The sequence below is a fragment of the Lycorma delicatula genome, chromosome 1, assembly GCF_047948215.1.
Source record: "Lycorma delicatula isolate Av1 chromosome 1, ASM4794821v1, whole genome shotgun sequence".
NCBI classification, from domain to species: domain Eukaryota; kingdom Metazoa; phylum Arthropoda; class Insecta; order Hemiptera; family Fulgoridae; genus Lycorma; species Lycorma delicatula.
The window spans coordinates 250,008,749-250,030,982 of record NC_134455.1 but is presented as its reverse complement, the minus strand read 5'-3'; the positions used below and the strand labels follow the sequence as shown (position 1 = coordinate 250,030,982).

The window sequence follows — 22,234 nt, the reverse complement described above, 5'->3', positions numbered from 1 at the left end:
CTGAGCTTCATTGCCAGACTGGAGGTACGGGCAGATGACCTTAAAAAGTTACATTGACCGTAGTACGAAACGTGAGATAAAACTGCTTGATAGGGATCTCACTATGCTCACGTATGATTTTAGGGAACTATGTAAGCGGTCCCCACCTATAGGGAAGATAATGATGGCTACGCAGACGGAGCCGTGCCACGAGGCCAGGAGGTTGTTGGCATACCTAGGAAGCCACGAGGCAGCGACAAACCCATCTGGGTTAACCTTTTGAAGCGGGTAATCCTGCGACAAGAGGCAAAGTCACCATCTCCACTAGGGCAGAAAACATGGAAACTAAGACGGTAATGGTAAAGTCAACTGGAAAAATGTACACTGACCTTCTACGGTCCATGAAGGATCGGGTGCCCGTCGAAGAAGCCGCGGATGTACTATCGCTCTGACGAGGCAATAACGAAGTACTCCGCATACGTGTGAGGAACGCTAAGGCAAAAATCTTTAAAATCAGTGTTGCAAACTAAAACCTGATTTTCAGTTTAAGATTGTCATGCGTCGCTTTGGACAGCGTCTCCTCACTCTCACCGCCGCATAGGTCATCAGTCTGGTCGAGACACTATTTCTGAGAGCGGCCGACCCCGCTTCGGTTGATATTGTCACAGATGACCAACCATGCTTCGAGCTCCATGAACTCTTTTCTGCAGTGAAAGGACATAGGCCACGCAAGAGTTACGGTCCCGATGGGATACCGCCTGAGGATCGTCGTGGAGGTTGCCCCAATATCGATCCTTGATATGATAAAATTCATGCTGACTCATGATTTCATTCCAGAGGAATGGAAGCTTGCCAGGTTTGTTTTCATCAAGAAGCCTGGAGGTACTGGACTTTCTAAAACTTACCGGCCACTATGTCTCGTGATCAGTTTTTGCATACTTTTTGAGCGCCTTCTGGTGAGTCGGCTGCAGCAAGAGATAGAGGCAAAAAGCGGTTTAAACAACATGCAGTTCTGCTTCAGGAAGGCCCGATCAACATTGGATGCTGCAGAGCATATTATGGACGTGTCGGAACGTGCCGCTAGCGGTACCTAGAGGTCCAGGAGTATCCCGGCTGTGATACTCTGGACATACAGAATGTATTCAAGGACAGCCCACACTGAGACGTTGTTCGTCAGCGCTTGCGCGCAGATGGACATCGGTGAGGGCGCACTGGGATTCCTGAACCACTGAGCTCAAAGGCACCTGTTGGGGTTGAGCATGCTTAATTGTAAACTGATCCCGGGACTCGAGAACCGGTGAGGCAGGAGGTTTAATCGGTAGGGCACAGGTACACATACGCACTCTTAATAACACCTTGCGGAACCTGTTAGCATGTCTGACACGTTGCCTGTAAATGGGGTTCCTCCGACTCATCGTTATCAGAAAAAAAAGTTATAGTAATCATAAAAATAAAGTGTCATTCATACAGTAATATAAAAATAAACTGTAAAACATGCAAATAATTTCATTATTATTTTTATTTTGATGAAAAAAAATAGCTTGATATTGTTAATTTCTACAGAATTATATTTTATGTACTTGTTGGTTCACTTGGGTATGGTATAAAAATAATGTTATGGTAAGTTAATTCAGATCAATAAATAAAGAAAATAAATCTGCCTGCCTTTTTTCGATCTGACGCACAGTTGATGTGCAGATATCAAATAGAAGAGACCATTTCCCAACATTATTCAAAGTTGGGACAGTATTTAAACCCTAATTTCTTTCTTTGAATAGCCACTGGTACTTTTCTTTGATTTTTATATTTATAATTATATTGTGCCACAATATAATTATATGGATCGTATGATAACGTATTAAACTGTTTCTTCATAACCTTGTTTACAGAAATAAATTTCATGTCCTTTTTACACAGAATACCACTACACAGCCCCTATGGGGGTTCAATCTTTTCTATGCTTTAACCCACAAACCTGACATGATTACTGTCCACTGATTAATTGACTTTCATGATAAATCTCAATATTATTTCCATGTACAACTGGTTTTCTTAAGAAAAATAAGTATTGACCATCTGCTATTCTTTTAAGAGTAATTGTTTGTTGGTTGAATCCAAATATTGTCAGCTGCAGATATGAATGCATCATAATAATGCAATTCAGTTGAATGCAATTTGTGGGGAGCCTACATGTTTGCTCACCAAAATAGTGTATTCATGATTGAACTTGATGATATACTCATGATTTAATCAAAGACAGATTGTATAATATTCTACAGTGCTGTAATTCTGTAAATAAATTTTAAGCGCTGTAGCTATATGTACTATACTCCCTATAGTTATTAACATACATTATTGTGTGTGTATTCTCATCAATCATAATGAAATTTATGCAGGGTTCTTAGACATCAAGAATTTCTAAATATTGCAAGGACTGTTGCGGCGGCCAGTAAGAAGGCTTGCACTCAGCTAACCTTTGCAGTTGTAGTGATACCTGGAGCTGCAGTGATATTTTGCAGCTATGGTGATATCTGTCTTTCTAGCAAAAGGCAAATCTTTGAATCTTTTCTTTGTTGTGCTGTTTCCAAATTTCACATTTTTTTTCAGTTAAACTATTTTATCTTTTAGACAATTAATTGCCTTTCCATAGTTTTGTCTTAATTTTTAAAATCAGTGAGAATACAGATTGAACTTTTTCTAGTAGGTTGTAATTTTATTGTCTTTTTTAATAAACATACTCCTGTAGGATTTACAAATGAGTAAGTGAACTATATCTCATTTTAAGGGTAGAATTATTTCATAATAATCAGTAGAAATTTATAAAAATTTCCTGAGTTTTTGTGTAGGCATTGCAAAAGTCACTCTGCAAGAAACGTTTTTGATAGAGTACATATGTGGAGTAGAAAAAAAATATATTTCACAATGGTTCATAATTATCTGAAAAATGTCGAGATTTATTGATTGATTTGAACCAGAAAATATGAGGAATATCAGTTGTCTAGCACACTGGTTTTCAAACTCCCAGTCATTCAGTCCCCAATGATGCAACACCCCTTTTTATTGACCTTTTATTTAAAAAGTAAGTAAAACCTATTATTCTAATAAATTAAATTATTTAAGGCATTGTTTATAAAACATTATCCATTTTGACCATCCCAGCCGTAGGATGTTGAAATTTTGAATTTAGGACTGTTGTAACATCTAGTTATGCACCTCCCCTTTTGATTGCAATTGATTGGACCAAACGTGTCCAAAAAAGCCCAAAATCCAAAAAAAATTGGATTTTTGACTTTATATTAACTGCAGTAATAAGCTCTTAAGTGGTATTTATTTTCATTTGTTCCAGAGTTAAAGCCAAATAAAATTTTAATTAATGAAATATTCGGACAAGGGGAAGGCACATCGGTTCAAATCTGACTTCATCTTCTTTTTTTTTTAACTTAAATGTATTGTTTTTAATAATTATTAACCTCTGATTGTAAAAAAAATCTTTACAATAAATAATTCAATAATAAAAAATAAAAAAAAATAAAAAATATAAGAGAAGTTATTAATGAAGTAAAATGTTATGTAAATTTCATTTAAAAAAAAAAAATGTATATATAATTTAATAGTTGTATGTGGTGTCCACTTCAGATTTTTTTAATAGTGTTGCAATACTCAAGTTATAAAATAACAGTTATAAAATAAAATAAATGTTATATGTTTGTAAATTAATCAGTTATATAAAACTTAATTTGAGAAATGAAACTGAGTCTTTAAAATATTAACATTGGAAAAAATGTGTGTGTATGTATATACGAGGTGCGACAATAAAGTAATGAGGCTTTTTCTTTGCAAGATGTGGCATCCCTGCAGCTTGCGTAGGCACACAATCTTTGACCTTGGTCTATAAGCTACTTCTAGTCCAAGCGGCACATTGATGCAACTGCTCAGTCGTGAGTTGTGTTGTAATAAGTGAACACGTGCTTGTGTCTCTCATCACAGAAATGAAAGCACAAAATACGAGTTTGAAAATGGTGTCTCTTGACCGCCATTTTGAGTCTTGAAAATAGAAAAAAGTCGCATGGAGCGATATCTGGTGAATAAGGTGTCTGTGGTAGTACTGAAATTTGTTTTGAGGTTAAAAATTGCTGTACTGACAGAGCAGTATGGGATAGCGCATTATCGTGATGCAGAATCCAATTATCAGCAATGTTGGCACGGACATGAAGAACTCATTTACGAAGTCTTTCTAAAATTTCTTTATAGAAATATTGGTTAACTGTTTGTCCAGGAGGCACCCACTCTTTATGAACAATTCCCTTGGAATCGAAGAAGCACACAAGTATGCATTTCACTTTTGACTTTGACATGCGAGCTTTTTTTGGTCTGGGTGATCCTTTTGAGCACCATTGCGAACTTTGGCAATTTGTCCCTGGATCGTATTGAAAAAACCAACCTTCATCACCAGTGATATCACGGCTCAACAAATCTGCATTGATTTCCGTTTGCTCTAACAGATTGGCTGCCACATTTTTCCGTGTTTCTCGCTGTTGTGTGAGATTTTTGGGAACCATTTTTGCACAAATCTTTCTCATACCAAGATCTTCAGTTAATATTAGACGAACCGTTTCTCGATTGATGTTGAGTTCTTCTGCAATCATTTTCACGGATAACCTTCGATCAGATCGTACGATTTCACGCACCCTGGTCAAGTTGACATCTGTCCGTAAGGTTGATGGTCGTCCACTGCGGTCTTCATCTTCAACATTCGTTCTGCCTTCACTAAAAATTTTATGCCACCGAAAAACTTGAGCTCTTGACATAACCTCCTCTTCAAAAGCCTTCTGAAGCTTACCATAAGTTTTCGTCGCATTTTCACCCAATTTAACGCAAAAAGAAATGGCATTCTGTTGCGCAATATTTTGCGGTTTCATTTCTGTGATGAGAGACACAAACATGTGTTCACTTATTACAGCACAACTCATGACTGAGCAGTTGCATCAATGTGCCGCTTAGACTAGAAGTAGCTTATAGATCAAGGTCAAAGATGGTGTGCCTACGCAAGCTGCAGGGTTGCCACAACTTGCAAAGAAAAATCAGTCTCATTACTTTATTGTCGCACCTCGTATATATATAGATTTATATATATATGGTTCATCATCTAACCTACTATTGAGACGCAGGGGTCCTGACTTGAGGAGCCTGCTTTCAAATAATATAAAATGCAGTGCTATTTCTTATTACCTTTACATTTTAAGACATATTTTATTCATTGTACAGAACAAGGCATCTAAAGTGTGAACGCCAGCTGTGTGAACAATTTACTGTAGCTCATTTGGGGTTCCTAGATTATGACCATTATGTGTTCACCGTATTTTTTTATGAACTGGAGAGCTTCCATCAGCGATATCACATCAGAGAAATCACATTTTATGTAAGTTATTTTTGTAATTGTTATGATATAAGTTTTACTTGTGTATCTTTTTGAATAATCATTGTTTGAACAATTTAACAGATTAGTGTTGAAGAAGTGCTTTTTTGTGATTTCCTGACTAATGTTTCTCTCAACATATTATTCTATAATGAAGTAATTTGGACCAGATAAAATAATGAAACATTACCACAGATATAAAAAAGATTCCAGTTTAATGCAATTAAACTATCCTATCAGAAAATGTGCAAAATAATAACATAATAAACGTATTCTGTTTATGGAACCCAATATTCATAATACTTGGAAAACAACCAGAATTGTATATGTCACTTTAATGAAAATTATTTCAGTATTCAAAATAATTGGATGTTTTCTACAAAAATCCATATTCACCTAATTGTAAAGGTTAAATTATATTTTATTTTAATACCATGGGAGGAACGTTTTTTTTAATGATAAAACACTGAATTTAATAACTGTTTTTTCTTTACAAATATTGAGCCTACAGAAAGTGGTAAGGTTGAGAATAAAAAAATTGTGTTAAGTAAATAATGATAAATTAACTAAAATATAGACTTTCTCAATCTAATCCATGGATTTCATTACTTAAGTGACAAAAATTGGATTTATGGATTATTAAAAGTCTTTTTCTTTTCTTAATTAGTTAATTTGTTGACAGTATCAAAAATAAAATGATCAAGTCACTTCCTAGTTATTAGTACAGAAAAAAAATTACCATACAGATTATAGTGTCAATGGATCATAATAATTTTCTTTGCTGCACTCTGATTAATTAGAAAGAAAAGGAATAGTTAATGTTTGTGTGCTTCCTTTGTAGCAAAATGGGCAAATTCTTTGTCGGATGCACAAGAATGTTCTTGTAAAATTTTCACCTATAATTAAATGTTGGATTAATTAATTAGCCCAAGTATGTTAGTATTCATTGCTGGTGTTATATGCAAGCTGAGTTTCAACTATTTGTTGAACTCTTTTTATTTCATAATTTTTTCTTTGTTTAATTTTTATCTTTATTGCTTTCAATAATGTAAGTTGAATACCACTTGTTTATTCATAAATGTTGTTTCTTTCTTTTTTTTAAATATGAAGCTGCATTAAGTATTTAATTAAAATCTGTTAATTTATATTTTAATTCTTTAATAACTTATGAATCAATGAAATTTTATTGTAAAACTTTTTCAAATTATTTAGTTTTCTTCAGGTTTAATTTTTTTTCCAGTTCAAGAGTTACAACCCAGGTTTCACTCAAATAGAAATATGGTTTCGTTTCATTTTTCTTCTGTCAACATTCATTGTGACTGTAAGTAGTTGTAGTTTAGTGTTAGTATGTAAAACTTTTATGTTCCTATTTTCTCATATTTTTAAATTACAGAAAAAAGTCTGTAAGTAATGTTTTAATAACAAAATATTTGTATTACTTTTATAACCTGAGAAATAAAGGATTTTTTTTACACAGCTTAAGCTCATTTATATCATTTTTTTAAATTTTGTAGGTTTTCATAATTTTTTGTGTTCCAATATAAATGTTGGTGTATGTACACCTGTAATTTGCACAGCTAAGTACTGTTTTTTTACATCATTAATGTTTATTACCTTTTTATTAGTGTATATTAGGGTATAGTTTTTTACAGACTCATTTATTTTATAATAATCTTATATCTTTTGTTTTCATTTGGTGTGTTTTAGTTTGATGTTTTATAAAAATGGTAGTAAAGTAAAACTGTGTTCATAATAATGTGTCAGAAAATTCAGCGTAGAAATGCAAATAAGTTGTATTTCTTTCACTGAATCCCTGGTTACTCATATACTTATTTTTTGTGACAGAGAATGATCGAACAATATCTGAATTAACTTTCTTCATGTAGGGATAATGATTAAAAGTAGTTCAATTGGAAATCAAATTCCAGAGACCTTACTTAAGCTGCTAAGGTGTACATGAAAGAGAATATTAAACAGTTATGCTTAAGTAGTGGTTATTAAAGTATAACTGTCTCAACATAAGCATTCTCAAATTTCAGTTTAAGATGGATCACATTAGATATATGTTTTATGTTAATAACCTAATACATGTGTAATAAAATATCATTTTAATTTTGACTTTCACTTTTGATCTTTACCATTTTTATAAATGATGTATCTATACACAAAAAAAAAAAAAAATATTATAGGTCCAAAGGATCAATTTGGATTCTTTGGATGTGATTCATGACTTTGATGCAATTTCATAACTGAATCCTATAGAATCAAAACTCACAATCTCCCAAAACATGATCTTTGGTAAATCGCAAAAAATGAGAGTGATCTGAATATCTATATACAATCTGAATGACTGATATTTGTTTCATATAGTCTAAAAAAACAATAGAAATACAAAATATTTGAAGTAGTTAAACAAAAATTTTTGACAATTTAAATTTGGATAATGTGATTTTTGACTCTCAGTTGTGGACAGTGTGAGTTTTGATTCTAATCTTGCACCATACTGCAAATATTTTTTTTAAATGAATGCAGTAATGAATAATGTAATATTTTAAATCAATCACATGATTACAGTATAAAGAGATGTGACAGCAATTATAAAAAATAAATTGTATTAAAAATTTTAATATTATGGATTTTATTAAACTGTTTTTACAAAAAAACATGTTACTTAAATACAATTTTACAAAGTTGGCTCTAAAGTTCCTAAACAGCTAATCATCAAAATCAATGTTAATTAAACACAATTTAATTAGTATACAACTTAAGTCAAATAGAATTGTTATGAACTGAATTATCAAAAAAATTAAATATCAAAAATAAATAAAAATGTAATAATAAATTAGCATTTTCATTTCATTTTAAAATTGAGAGTAGTTCTTCACAAAGTTTGCAAATATTTTCTTCACCTTCATTATTAATATTGTAATGTACTCTAAACAATCCTTGAATAAAAAAATAATTCATCCTTTCGACACCAATCAGTACTGAAGTGATTATTTAGCAGTTTAGTAATATCCATCTTCTTTTCTTCATTAACACTATTTTAGGCACTAATATTATTTTTCCTCAGTCACTTCAAAAAGGACCAAGTCAAGAGGAGTTTTTTCCCAATGAACATTGGCTTGAATTTACCGATGTCAGTTTTATTTTGTAGTTCTCCTTTTACTGACAGACTGGTTGGTTTTCTTGACGTATACTCTTTTTATCTGTGAAATCTGAAAATGCTACGACAAAGTATTTTTTATTACGTTTCATGGCATTTTTTAAAGTTATAAACTTTATAGTCTCTAGTTTCATTTTAGAATAATTCCAATTATATCTAGTATATTATCAGGAGAAATTATGGTTTCTTTAGAACGTACCTCTTCTTCAATGTCACTGAATACCCTAACTGGAGGAATGTAGTTGTTCCTAGTGACAGGATAAACAATTTCTACCTTATTAATGTGTTCAGGAGCTTTTGTGTACAACCAAAGTAGACATAGTTTGTGTTTGAAGAGCATCAAATAAGCATGATGCGATAGTGTTTGAACCTTCGGCATATTGGTTTTCGATCCAACAGTACGACACAACTACTGATCTCTATATAAATGGATAGGGGATCCTTATGGTATAAAATACAATTAAGTATTCAATATTGAAGCATACTCCAGTGCCACAGAATGAGATGCTGGGAACTAAATAAAACCATTGTATGCCTGCGCAACTATAATCGTGATGGTAGGGATGCCTATTTTACTCAGGTCCGATAACCAAATTGGACAATAGTTTTATGAATGCTGTGTATATTTAATCAATATTTTTTTATTATTTATGAAAAACAACTTATTATGAATTCACAATAATTATGCAAATTTTGCGATTCTTACATTGTTGTAACCTCAAATCTTACGTTGTACTTACTTAAAGAAAGATACATTGTCCAATTTAATATCTTTTGTTTTACAAAACACTCACTTCTGCATGATTTTTACTTACAAATTATTTCAATTTACAAGTATTCACAATCGCAATCAGTTGTTTTTTAATGCAATAAAAATAGATCACTTTATTCAAAGTACAAAATCAAAACACTTCTACTGCATTGGCTTAAATTTAAAACATAGTTTTATCCATACTCTTACACTTACCTTTGCGCATGCACTGTTTTATTTTATTTAGTTCTATCAGTTCTATCTACTAATTTAGTGGCACAAATTTATGCTTCAAATTTCATTAATTCCAATACTTGGGATCCCCTATTCAGTTATATAGAGATCAGTGGACACAACATTATAAAGAGAGAGAGTTTAGAATGGCTGTGACCCTTTAACAATTGTAAAGTTATACCAGTAAATCTGACGGCAGCAATAAACACATTGATCAGGAAGTTTCAGTAACGTCTGATTTTTTTTGACAATCAGTTGATAAAATTAGAACATTATTGCTTTCATCTCTTTTAACTCAAAAAAAGCATCAGCTCTTTTCTTGTGAACTAATCTTTTGGTCTTTAATTTATTTTTTAATTCTTCAACCTTTTCTGTTTTTATTTTTTCATCAAATTCCAGACACTGAAAACAAATATCAGTTTGTGGGCTACCAAATCCCAAATTATAATGGCTATTAAAAATCATTCTGAAAAAATTGTCTTTAACCATAATGTTGTCAGGTTCATTACAACATATTTCATAGTTTTTTAATACTGAGATCACTGTTTAATATTTATGGTTTCATTTACCTGAGAGAAGAGAGTTCCAGTGTAATTTACTTTATTAATAAACTTCATAACACTTTCCTTTTATTCATTGTATTCATTTCATTATATTTTGTTCATTGTATTCATTGCATTTTAAAACCATCTCTTTTTTCTTAATAAACCCATTGTCATGATACTGTTTACTTATATGATTAATTTTAAATCCTAGACACATTTTAAATATCAACAAAAGTTTAAAGGCACACAGAAACAAGCTGCTTTTTACGGTGATGAACAAAATATTTGCAATGTACAATTTTTTCTTCATATTGCTTTATCAGAATGTGATGGCTGACGCACATAGAGGTATTTGATTCAAAAACCTGGCCAATATTATTTTTTGATACAAAACATCATTGGACAGACTAATTAACTATTTCTTGGTTAAAAAGTGTTGCAAAACACACTAGGTTTGAAAATAATATCAAATAGATACTTTAATTATAAATTAAATTTATTACATATTAAATAACAAACAAAAAAATGCCATTAATTCTATGATGACATCCATGGTTCATCTGAAGATTCTTGTACCCCTTCTGCAAGGTCTTCATCATCAGATGGATCTAATTGACCCCCTATTTCAGCAGGAAGAAGCATTTCGACAGTTTCTTTGAGCATTTCAACAGTTTTCTCATTTTTTTCATTGTAGGTCTCATGCCTGTTATTACAGGATCCAAGCTAAGCAACAATCTATTTATAACGTCTAGACTGCAGAACTCTCTGTAGAACTTTCAAGCAAAATCTTGATGGTACGAACGAAAGTGCTTTGAGCTTCAGCAGCCTATTCTGACATCATTCCTAAGTATAATAAAGCCTTTTCAATGACGATAAATCTATAAATTAATATTTTATCAAGAGTAGGTGTCATTTGATGCCATGAATATAATTCCACGTACAATTTCGCCAGTTTTTAAACAATTTTGTCTAAACAAAAGACTTTGAATTTATCAGTGTCTATTTTATGGCCACTGGATAAAGCCCCTAAAATTACTTTTTGTCGATATAGTCTATAATCTACGCCAGTTATTGCCGCTGATAGCTCACAATCCATAAAAAATCTTCTACTCGTGTTTCCATCTCGTGTTTTACTTAGTAGTAGTACATCTCTTAGTAGTAGTACTTAGTAGTAGTACATTAGTAGTAGTACATGTAGTAGAACATCTCGTGTTCTACTCGTGTTTCCATATTTTCAAATCTGCTTTTGGAACATCTACTATTAAATTCTATTGTGTTTTAAATTCCTCTTGTATCTAAATTTTTTTTAATGATTTGCTTATCTTATTATGAGTTCTTATTTGCCATTTCTTTACTGGCAATTTATATGTAAGATGAAGCAATCCTTCAAACAAACTTAATCTGGCATGCAGTATTGATAAGCTGAATTTCAAAGAATCTTCATTTATCTGCTTTGTCATTGTTAAATCGATAAAATCCTTGGACACAGCTCCATAGATGTAGCATTTCATCGTTGATTTAGTGTTTGTCTTGGCATTGCATACTTTAGTGTCAACCATTGTCATCATGAGATGTTTAACCCAAAATGTTTTGTTTGTTAGTGTGATTTGAGTTGCTTCCAATGAACTTATTTTATTTTCTACATAACTAATTTTTTCTTTCATGATATCTGTTGTTTCTTTTACAAATCTTATTCGAATTAGTCTGCAAAATCATGAAGATGAAGGCAATGAATGGATTGTGCCGTATTATCTTATTTTCTTACAAAGACAACTACAAGACAATTGCAATGGTACAAATGAACTTTGACAAATGTTGGCATCTGAATCTGAATTATTTTTAAATTTTTGCTTAAATATTGCTTGCTGGGACTCGTCACATCCCCACTTGTACACTTAAGTTGATGTGGTCCTTTCTTCAACATTCAAATGCTGAACAACTTTATTCGAATAGAACAAAAGCCGCGAAGCAATGTCATTTATAAGATCTTGGAGATTAACTTCAACACAAGTATCTGTAATTCTAAATGATTCTTGCACAGAATAACATTTTTTTTGGCCTTTTGTAGAGCTGTATAGCATGGATAGAGTTTTTTATTGGAGCTCCTAATTACACACTGTTTCCTTGATGATCCCGCTTCAACGAATACAAACAATGCTTTTAACAATGTTAATCGCTGCTTTTGTTCCTTCTTTTTTAAAATTTCAATGAATGATTTATTAAATTTTTTTGCGCACGTTGTTGGAGATTGTGTTAAATCTTTTATCACATTGAAGCATCCATCTTATCCTCATAGCGTAACGTTAGCCCTCGTAGAAAAGTTTCAGAGTCATAATTTTGAATCCGGAGGGACTTGCAAAGGAAAAGGTTACGTGCTATAATTTTTTTTTTTTGCTGAGTATGTACTAGTTAGAGCAATTACTTTGAAAGTTGGAAACATTTTTAAGTAGGATGATTAAAGAATATCTGTTTCTACATCATGAGATATAAATCATGAACATGACATATCCAGAAGTATAACAAAACCTCAAAGTTTAAAAAGTAAAGGTCACACAAAAATATTAAAAACTAGTATTTTTAAAATTATATCTTTCATAATACATTATGATATACCACTAACAAAATTTGTAAAATGCATTGCACATACCTGCCTCTGATACATCCATATTCAATTACTGGTTAAAACTTAAAAATCATTTTGATATATTTGCTATCGCAACAAACGCCGAGAACAGATATAAACGCTGTTACTTATACAATGAGTAACGATCGAATTCCAACTGAGAGCGCTACGAAATGGGGTAGCGGGGGTAAGAAAAAGTGTCGGCTCTTAGTTTACCATCTATTCAAGTATCTCAGGTATTATGATAAGGGTAATTCTGTGAAATAGACTTTTGCCAGGTTTTTGAATCAAATACACCAAGTGCGACGTTGTTTAATTTTGTTCACTTGTATGTGTTTTAGAATAAAATTATCTTGGTATATCTTTTCCTTTTTTAGATAAAATGTATAATGAAAGTCTTTTATATTACTCATTAATGAGGTTAGACATAAGAAGGCTCCACTTACATGACCACACGTTGGAAAATTAGGCAAAGAAGCTAGTTTGTATCTCTCTCTCTCTCTTTCTCTCTGCAAAAGATTTTTTCTCCAAAACTCTTCATTTCTTTTCCTTTTTCTAGTATTCTCCATAGTTACAGGTGGAACCAAATCATTCATTTTAGAAACTTAATAATATGAATTATCTACCGGTAAAAACAAAACGCTTCTTAATAGGTTATAACAGAAAAAAGTACCCTGACAGAAACTTCACAAATAGCTGACAGTAATTTGATCTGTGTTGCCGACCTAATTATTATTTCAATGATAGTCTATTAAATTAAATACAGGACTGAAAATTATAACCCAAAATGTAAAAAAATGTAAATTGTGAGTTTTGATTTTATAGTACTCAGCTCCAGAGACCCACACTTAATATGTATTTATGTCCTTAGTCATAAATTAGTAAACAATAATAGGCAGAGTGATAATTTCATAAATTTTTATTTTAATAATTTACATTTTGGGAAGAGTTTAAAAATAGTTATTTATAAGTATAAAATAGTAATTACTTTTAATGTACATCTTAAGAGTAGTAACTTTCACTAATTTTAAATAATTACTAAATAAGTAATGCATTTGTTTTTGTTTCAGTGTTGGTTTGCTCATAGCTTGAGAAAGTTTGCAATATTTGACTGGTCAATAGAGCAGAAATGGATGTCTGTTTTACTACCACTATTACTTCTTTATAATGGTTTGTATTATGATTTTAAATTAAATTTTTCAGTTTTATGTTAAAATATATATGTACAGATGTGAAAGTAAACAATTTTTTCATAAGAGATTATATAATAACAATGTGATTTGCTTATTACTGACATATATTCTTTGACTGTGAAATTTGAAGTTAGGCTTATTGATTAAGTACAGAATGTCTTGGCTAAAGGTGTCCAAAAGTAATGGCCTATATTTAGAAAACCTGTCTTAATTTCTTAAATGTAGGCTCATTCGTAAAAAGAAATATCTGTAAGATATGTTCTGTATACTCTCAAGGTAAGCAGAATACACATGTGCAGGGAGGCCAACTAACAGTACAATTGTATTCAGTAGTAGTCAGTCAAGATGTGGACCCCACAACAGAAGGTTCAGTGCGTGCTTTGGTTAGCAGACTTTCAATTATGTGTGTTCAATGGTGTGTTCAAACTGAACAGAATATCGACTCTCTCCTACATCCAAGTCTACTTGTCACTGGGATACGAGCTGTTACCATGTTCTTGAACAGCACTTTCCACAGATCAAATAAGGAGGTCCAACTGCATGGATTCCTAGGCCTCCAGATATCACTCCTTTGGATTTTTTTGCTTGGGGATTTATTAAAAGTTGTGTCTATCAAAGAAAAGTTCAAGATTTGGGCAATTTAAGAGAGAGAATTATTGAAGCTTTTGGTCTAATAACGTTGCAGATGCTCCTAAACATTTGGCAAGGGTTAGATTACCATCTAGATGTCTGCCGAGCTACAAAAGGTGTACAACATTGAATTTTACTAACTACGTTAAAACTTGGTAAGTTGCTGTGTTTACAAAAAAAGGAGAAATTAGATTATATTAACTGGTTCTATTAATATAAGCAACAGCTTATATTAATAATACTTTATACTACATTATGGGCTATATTTATACTTTTGGATACCTTTAGCCCAGATACTCTGTAGTTAACCATACATCTTAATGTGTTGCTTAACTACTGAGTCAAGGAAAAACAGTCTCATTAAACAATTGATCAAATTCATAAACAACACGCCTTTGTAGGTTGTTTTTGATTGTTGCTCAATAAATTCATACAAATGGTATTTCAAACACTATTATTTTAAGGAATCTAGAATACCTAAACACATAAAACTATTTTTACACAATTTTTTCAGTTCTTTATACATACATTTTTTTAAATTTTTATCTATTACATTATATGTGGCTAAGTCAGAGACTAAATATTGAGAAATGAATTTCTGAAAATTCTCACCTGTTCAATTTTATGTTTAAAGACTTTATACATTTTTCACTCAATTGATTTGGAAGGTTTTTAAATCTAAGAAAGGCTATTTTTAGAGGTGTGATTCTGAAGGCCTGACTGCAGCTGATTATATCTTGTAAAGTTCACAACCAGATTACTTTAAATTTTGATGCAATATTTATCACCATGATTTAAATGGATACATTTAAATCATGGTGATAAATAATGACAAGCTTAACTTATTACAGCTTAACTTTTACAGATTTCCATCTTTTACATTTATTATACAGGTGTGATTTCTCTGCATTTTCAGTCTGTAGATGTGTGACACTGGTAACTTCATAACAAACTTAGTGTTATAAATTAAATTGAATTAAAATGAGAATTGTTATTATATTTTTTTTATTTAATATTGCTATATAAACTGATGGAAGAGAATCTGGCACAATGTTGTCAAATGTCAGTGGACTGAAATTTGATACCTGTGACAACACTAGGCTCTTTCTCTCTTACACGATAATAATGTATTAGAAGACATTCCATAACAAAAACTTGCTTTTATCTAGTACATTATACTACAGCACAATAAAACAAAAGTTTCTTCAAAAATACTCTGAAAATACTTACTTGCATAAATCTCTGAACAAATACTAATTAAAAAAAAAAAAATGAAATGCATAAAGTTGTTTTAGAAAGAAATCCAGAAAATCACAATTTCATGGTAAAAAGTCATAGATAATTAAATGACTACAGAAGTGGAATGTTTTCTTAGACATAAACCAGTTTTAAGAAATTAAATAAGGCAAATATATTGTGAACTTAATACCATTAAAATGATTGGAACATGTAATAAAAAAACAAGTAAAATTATGAAAAGACACATCTTGGCAATTTGTATGAAAAAGATAAAAGAATGTTAATATAACAATTGAACTTTGCAAGGTAAGTGAGAATTTTGGTTACATTTGAGTTAAAAAAAAACTGTATATACCATGTAACAAAAATAGAGAATGATTACTAGGAAAAAATTATTTGGTAGAAAAACTATTGAACATTGGCAAAAAAGTTAATGATAACAAAGATTAAAACTCATAATTTCCAACTTAAAAGATAAAATAAAGAGTATAGAATACAAAATAATGTGGTAATACAGAAAAAAGGACTAATAAAAAAATGAAGCTCTTTCAAAACTGTCGACAAAAAACCCAAAACCTCTTCTAAAACCTTTCAAGGAAAGTTGTGCATCACAAAATATTTTTTTTTTAATTTTACTTAAAAAAATTAACTCATTGAGTTTCATATGAATAAACTTTAAGAATAACAAAGTAAAAGGTATATTTTCTATTTTTCATGTTGAAAATTTAGTAGTTTAAATCTTAAAAAATTAATTTTTTGATTCAAGGAGGATTCATAAACTAATTTGCAGTTGTGTAAAAATAAAATAAAAGACACTTTTTTACAATATAATTATTGTATATTGCAATGATGAAGAGAGGAGAGAGAGAGAAAGAAAGAGAAAGTCAGTGTGTGTGTCTCAATTGTTCACTTGTAAAGCTTTAGAATCAGAGCTTTAACAGGCTGTTGTTTTTCATTTACTTAAAAAACATTTCAAATAAAATTTCTGGAAAACTTTTAAAGGCAATAAAGAAACTGTTCAATTAAAATTAAACAGGGTAATTTTATGTCTACTTTATAAAAATCTGACATCTGATTCCAAAAGTTTTATCCACAAATTCAACCGTACATAATTTGAAAGAATAATCTTATCCAATATTGTTCCTTAAACATACTTTTTTCCTACAAAAATAATTGTTTAATCACTTGTGGAACACTAAAAGTTTGTTTTGGTTGTAAATATATTATAAAACTATTTTCACTTTTACATCCACCTGATAAATGAAAGAATATTTTATTTAAACCAAATATCAATTAAAAGATTATTTGCTGGTGACTGCAATCTTATTTTGAGTCGACCATTTTGAGTAGGTGACTGAATACAACACCAGACGTGAAGTGCTTAATGATCAAACAGTTATTATTGGTATTATAATTAATTAATACAAAAATAATTATGAAACATTACTTACAAGTATTGTAATTTAATCATAGCTCTAAGACCCCAATATTATTGACAAAAATATCACAAAAAGTAAAAGGAATATTCAACAATTAATAGTTAAAAGAAACAGTGAAAAGCATGTTGAAAATTTATAACACTTTTTTAAGACTATAAAAAACAATAATTACTTCTTTAACTGGGAAAACAAATGTTTCTACTTGTAAAACTGTGTTTAAAAAAAAATAGATATACGAGGTGCGACAATAAAGTAATGAGACTGATATGAAAAAAGATGTTACTTACCATTTTAGTCATGTTTAGTATTGTCTCCTTCAAAGTAGTTCCTCTGTGATTGCACACACTTATTCCAGCGCTTCTGCCATTGATGGTAACATTTCTGGAACTCATCTTCTATAATATCCTCCAAGACCCTCGTCACAGCTTTTTGGACATCTTGTGTTGTTTGAAAATGGTGTCCCTTGACCACCATTTTGACTCTTGGAAATAGAAAAAAGTCGCACGGAGCGATATCTGGCGAATAAGGTGGCTGTGGTAGTACTGAAATTTGTTTTGAGGTTAAAAATTGCTGTACTGACAGGGCAGTATGGGATGGCGCATTATCGTGATGCAGAATCCAATTATCAGCAATGTTGGCCCGGACACAAAGAACTCGTTTACGAAGTATTTCTAAAATTTCTTCATAGAAATATTGGTTAACTGTTTGTCCAGGAGGCACCTACTCTTTATGAACAATTCCCTTGGAATCGAAGAAGCACACAAGCATGCATTTCACTTTTGACTTTGACATGCGAGCTTTTTTTGGTCTGGGTGATCCCTTTGAGCACCATTGCGAACTTTGGTGTTTTGTCTCTGGATCGTATTGAAAAAACCAACCTTCATCACCAGCGATAACACAGCTCAACAAATCTGAATTGATTTCCGTTTGCTCTAACAGATCGGGTGTCACATTTTTCCGTGTTTCTCGCTGTTGTTGTGTGAGATTTTTGGGGACCATTTTTGGATCTTTCTTTTTTTTGAAATCTTTCTCATACCAAGATCTTCAATTAATATTAGACGAACCGTTTCTCGATTGATGTTGAGTTCTTCTGCAATCATTTTCACGGATAATCTTCGATCAGATCGTACGATTTCACGCACCCTGGTCAAGTTGACATCTGTCCGTGAGGTTGATGGTCGTCCACTGCGGTCTTCATCTTCAACATTTGTTCTGCCTTCACTAAAAATTTTATGCCACTGAAAAACTTGAGCTCTTGACATAACCTCCTCTCCAAAAGCCTTCTGAAGCTTACCATAAGTTGTCGTCACGTTTTCACCCAATTTAACGCAAAAAGAAATGGCATTCTGTTGCGCAATATTTTGCGGTTTCATTTCTATGACGAGAGACACAAACACATGTTCACTTATTACAGCACAACTCACGACTGAGTAGTTGCATCAATGTGCCGCTTGGACTAGAAGTAGCTTATAGACCAAGGTCAAAGATGATGTGCCTACGCAAGCTGCAGGGTTGCCACATCTTGCAAAGAAAAATCAGTCTCATTACTTTACTGTCGCACCTCGTATGTTAAAAAGAGAGTTATTGTTTCATGTTTTCTAAATTTTTTTCAGATCCCATCTTCCCGATGACATTTCTGGTAAATTCTTGGTTACCAGGAATGATTGATGCTATATTTCAAGCGTCATTTCTTTGTGCTTTGCTAATGTTTTGGCTCTGCATTTATCATGGTTTAAGGCAGGTATGTACAACTGAGGCAAGCATATGCATACTAAATTTATCTATAGCTTATTGAACTTAATTGTCACAAACCATAAATATTTTTTATCTATTGTATGGATGATATTCAAGATGGGTATAAAAGTATTGAATGTTCCTTCAGTTAACTTGATTTTAACTCTCATTGAAATGAATATATGATTCTGATTAAAGAAATTTGGAGGCTGAATGAAAAATATTGCTCTTTTTGTAGTCATTACTTCCAAACAGCACAACAGACTTTCATCTTAACTAAAATGCAGAATATGATCATGACAAAATACTTAGTTTCTAGATTGTACTATTTCTAAAGCAGGCAAGATATTTTCTAATTATGTGTATTTAAAAGTGCATTAATGTGATCCATATGAACACTACGAAATACTTATAAACACACAATGACACCTGTCATACTTATAAACACACCTGTACTAAATGAATGATATAATTAAAATCTGGTAAATTTTTCAACTATAAAGTCATATCTGCATAATAAAAAAAAGCTAGCAATAACATTTGACCCTGGTAAATAAATAAAACAGTACCATTCACTGAAGATGATTGCAAATACTACTCATTAAAAAGTTGTACTTTTAAATAGATTTACATTTATCGCAATTAACAATTAATAATTAATACAACTTTGTTGTAATTAAACTAAAATTTTGATATAGAGTTAAAATTATCTGCAAATGATTAATATGAAGCTCTGTAATCCTTTGTGATGGTGATCTCCTGCACTAAAATACTCTTAATGGTATAAAAATCATGTTTGATTGTGCTGTTAAACAACAGGGGAAAAGGATCTGGACATTGTTTGGGTCTACCTGGTGATAGTATTTAATATTGGTTATCAACTGACAGCTACTCAAAAAAATAGTGCAATATAAAGAGCTTTATGAACAAAGGAAAACTTTTTTTTTGTATTGATTATCAGTAACTATACAGATAAGTGCCATTTTTAAAGTATACAGAGATTTTTTGGAATATTATCCACTTCATGAAAGAATAATTAGCGATAAATAAATTATACAAAAATAAATAGAAAGAAAGTCTGAAGGCACAGGACAACTAAAAGATCCTATTGCATAATGAATTACATTTATGAAATACAAAGTTGGAAATACATCTCTGAAATAGCTGTATCCCAAACAACTAAATTACATGGCAGCAACCATGAGGTCTGTAAATAAAGTAATGAGACTAGTTTTTTTGCCAGCCAAAGTGGCAATATTGTAAAGTTACTAGTAAACATATGGTTATATGAACAGCTTATTTATATTATGTATCAATATTTTTAATTTATTGTTGCCACGTGAGATGTAAACAAACTTTTTGTGAAATGAGTTTTTGTTGCGTGTTACAAAAATGACTGATACTAATTATGAGCAATGTTGTGCAATCAAGTTTTGTTTTAAACTCACTGAGAATGCTACTGAAACTTTTTTAAAATTGAAAAGGGTGTATGGAGATTGTTGGGGAACAAATAAATCCCACTTTAATTCAGTTGTATCAACACTTTATTCAAAAACATCTTGTCTTAAATTAATTGAATTATAACTTAATTGAACTAAATTTTGTATTGTATTAGCTATTTTAACCTATGTATTATGTTCACTATATGAATTCCACATCTGAACTGGCCCATCAGCTGTATGTGTCATTTCATCAATTGTCCACAGAACAGCACTCAACAACACAACATTTCAAAATTGATTAAAAAAATTGAAATTGATTAAAACAAATTTGTGATTAACCAGTTACAAAAAAAAATTAAACAATAAAATTAACGAATTAAAAGCATAAAACTTCATATATCTGAAATGTAAATATCATTTAAATGTTCAATACAAAATATCATTAAAAAGTCATTCTAAACTGGTGAGAGGGCATAACTTGGTTATACTCCATTTAAGTGTGTGTTTTGGTCTGCACTAGTGCTACTCTAACGTTGCCATCTTGTCCCTTGATGGTCTCCACTACACGACCCAATTTCTAAACTAAGGGAGGAACATTATCTTCATGAATTAAAACAACGATTCCATTTTGCAGATTTAAAGAGGCTTCCTTTCATTTTGCACATTGCTGCAGCTCACTGATATAGTCCTTGCGCCATCTCGACCTAAAGTGTTGACTTAGTTGCTTAATACGTTGTCATCTATTGAGGCGGTTGCTACTCGTTTCAGTGTATTCTTCTTCTGGAATCATGGCAAGTGGTTGACTTATTAAGAAATGTCCAGGGTTAAGGGTGCTAGATCTAAAGGATCAGAAGAGAGAGGGGTCAATGAACAAGAATTAAGGCAGCCTTCAATATGACATAATACAGTATTTAATTCTTCATAAGTGAGCTATGCTCTGCCAGTTATTCTGAGTAAGTGATGCTTTACGGATTTGACTCCTGCCTCCCACAATCCACCGAAATGTGGGGACCTGGGAGAACTGAATTTCCAAGTTATATTGTCATTAGAAAGAACTGTAGCAATCCTTTCATTATGTGCTGGTGAGGAAAGTGGCTGCTTTAACACATTCCAAGCTCCAACAAAATTCTTTGCATTATCACTGATTATTTTGGAACATTTTTTTCTGCGGGCGAAAAAACAATTCAATGAAGGCATTTGTAGTTAATTCTTGGACAAGCTCCAAGCGGATTGCCTTTGTAGCCATACAAATAAATAGTGATATGTAACCCTTTATGCCTTTAGCTCCACGTCTGTGAGTAGTAACTATTTCAATTGGTCTGCAATAGTCAACACCGACGTTTAAAAATGGTCTGACTGACTGTATTCGCTCAACAGGTAGGTCACCCACTTGCTGTTGTATTAATCTTGACTTAACTCTAAAACAGGTTATGCATTCACAAACTATTTGTTTTGACGGCCATTGACCGGCCAAAATTTTAATCGAAGAGGTGCAAGTAGAGCTTGCGGTCCGGCATGCAATTGTCTTATGTGTTCATGCCTCACAATGAGCCTTGTTAAATGACTGTTGTAAGGCAATAGAATTGGATGCCTTTGGTCATAAGTGAAATCGGAATTTTTAATTCTACCGCCTACCCTGATGACCTCGTTGCTGTCAATAAATGGAGACAGGGATACTAGTTTGCCGGATGTTTCTAATTCTTGATTGTATTAATAATTGAACTCCTTTCTTTGATTTAATTTCACAAAAATGGTTTCTGATTGTCCTAGTTCAGTTACTAATAATGGTCTACTAGTAATGATCTTTGTTTTCTTTCAAATTGTTTATGAATCTAAGAATGTA

General features: G+C 31.7%; 1 protein-coding gene across 1 annotated transcript in view; it reads left to right on the top strand.

The window, feature by feature from the left end:
- The window catches only part of LOC142318278 (transmembrane protein 181), a 55,672-nt gene that overhangs the window by 17,195 nt on the left and 16,243 nt on the right, over positions 1–22,234 (top strand). Inside the window, exons 6-9 of the mRNA XM_075354845.1 lie at positions 5,245–5,398; positions 6,636–6,716; positions 13,785–13,884; positions 18,829–18,956. Coding sequence (XP_075210960.1) covers positions 5,245–5,398; positions 6,636–6,716; positions 13,785–13,884; positions 18,829–18,956 — 463 coding nt within the window. The remainder of the gene's footprint in view (positions 1–5,244; positions 5,399–6,635; positions 6,717–13,784; positions 13,885–18,828; positions 18,957–22,234) is intronic.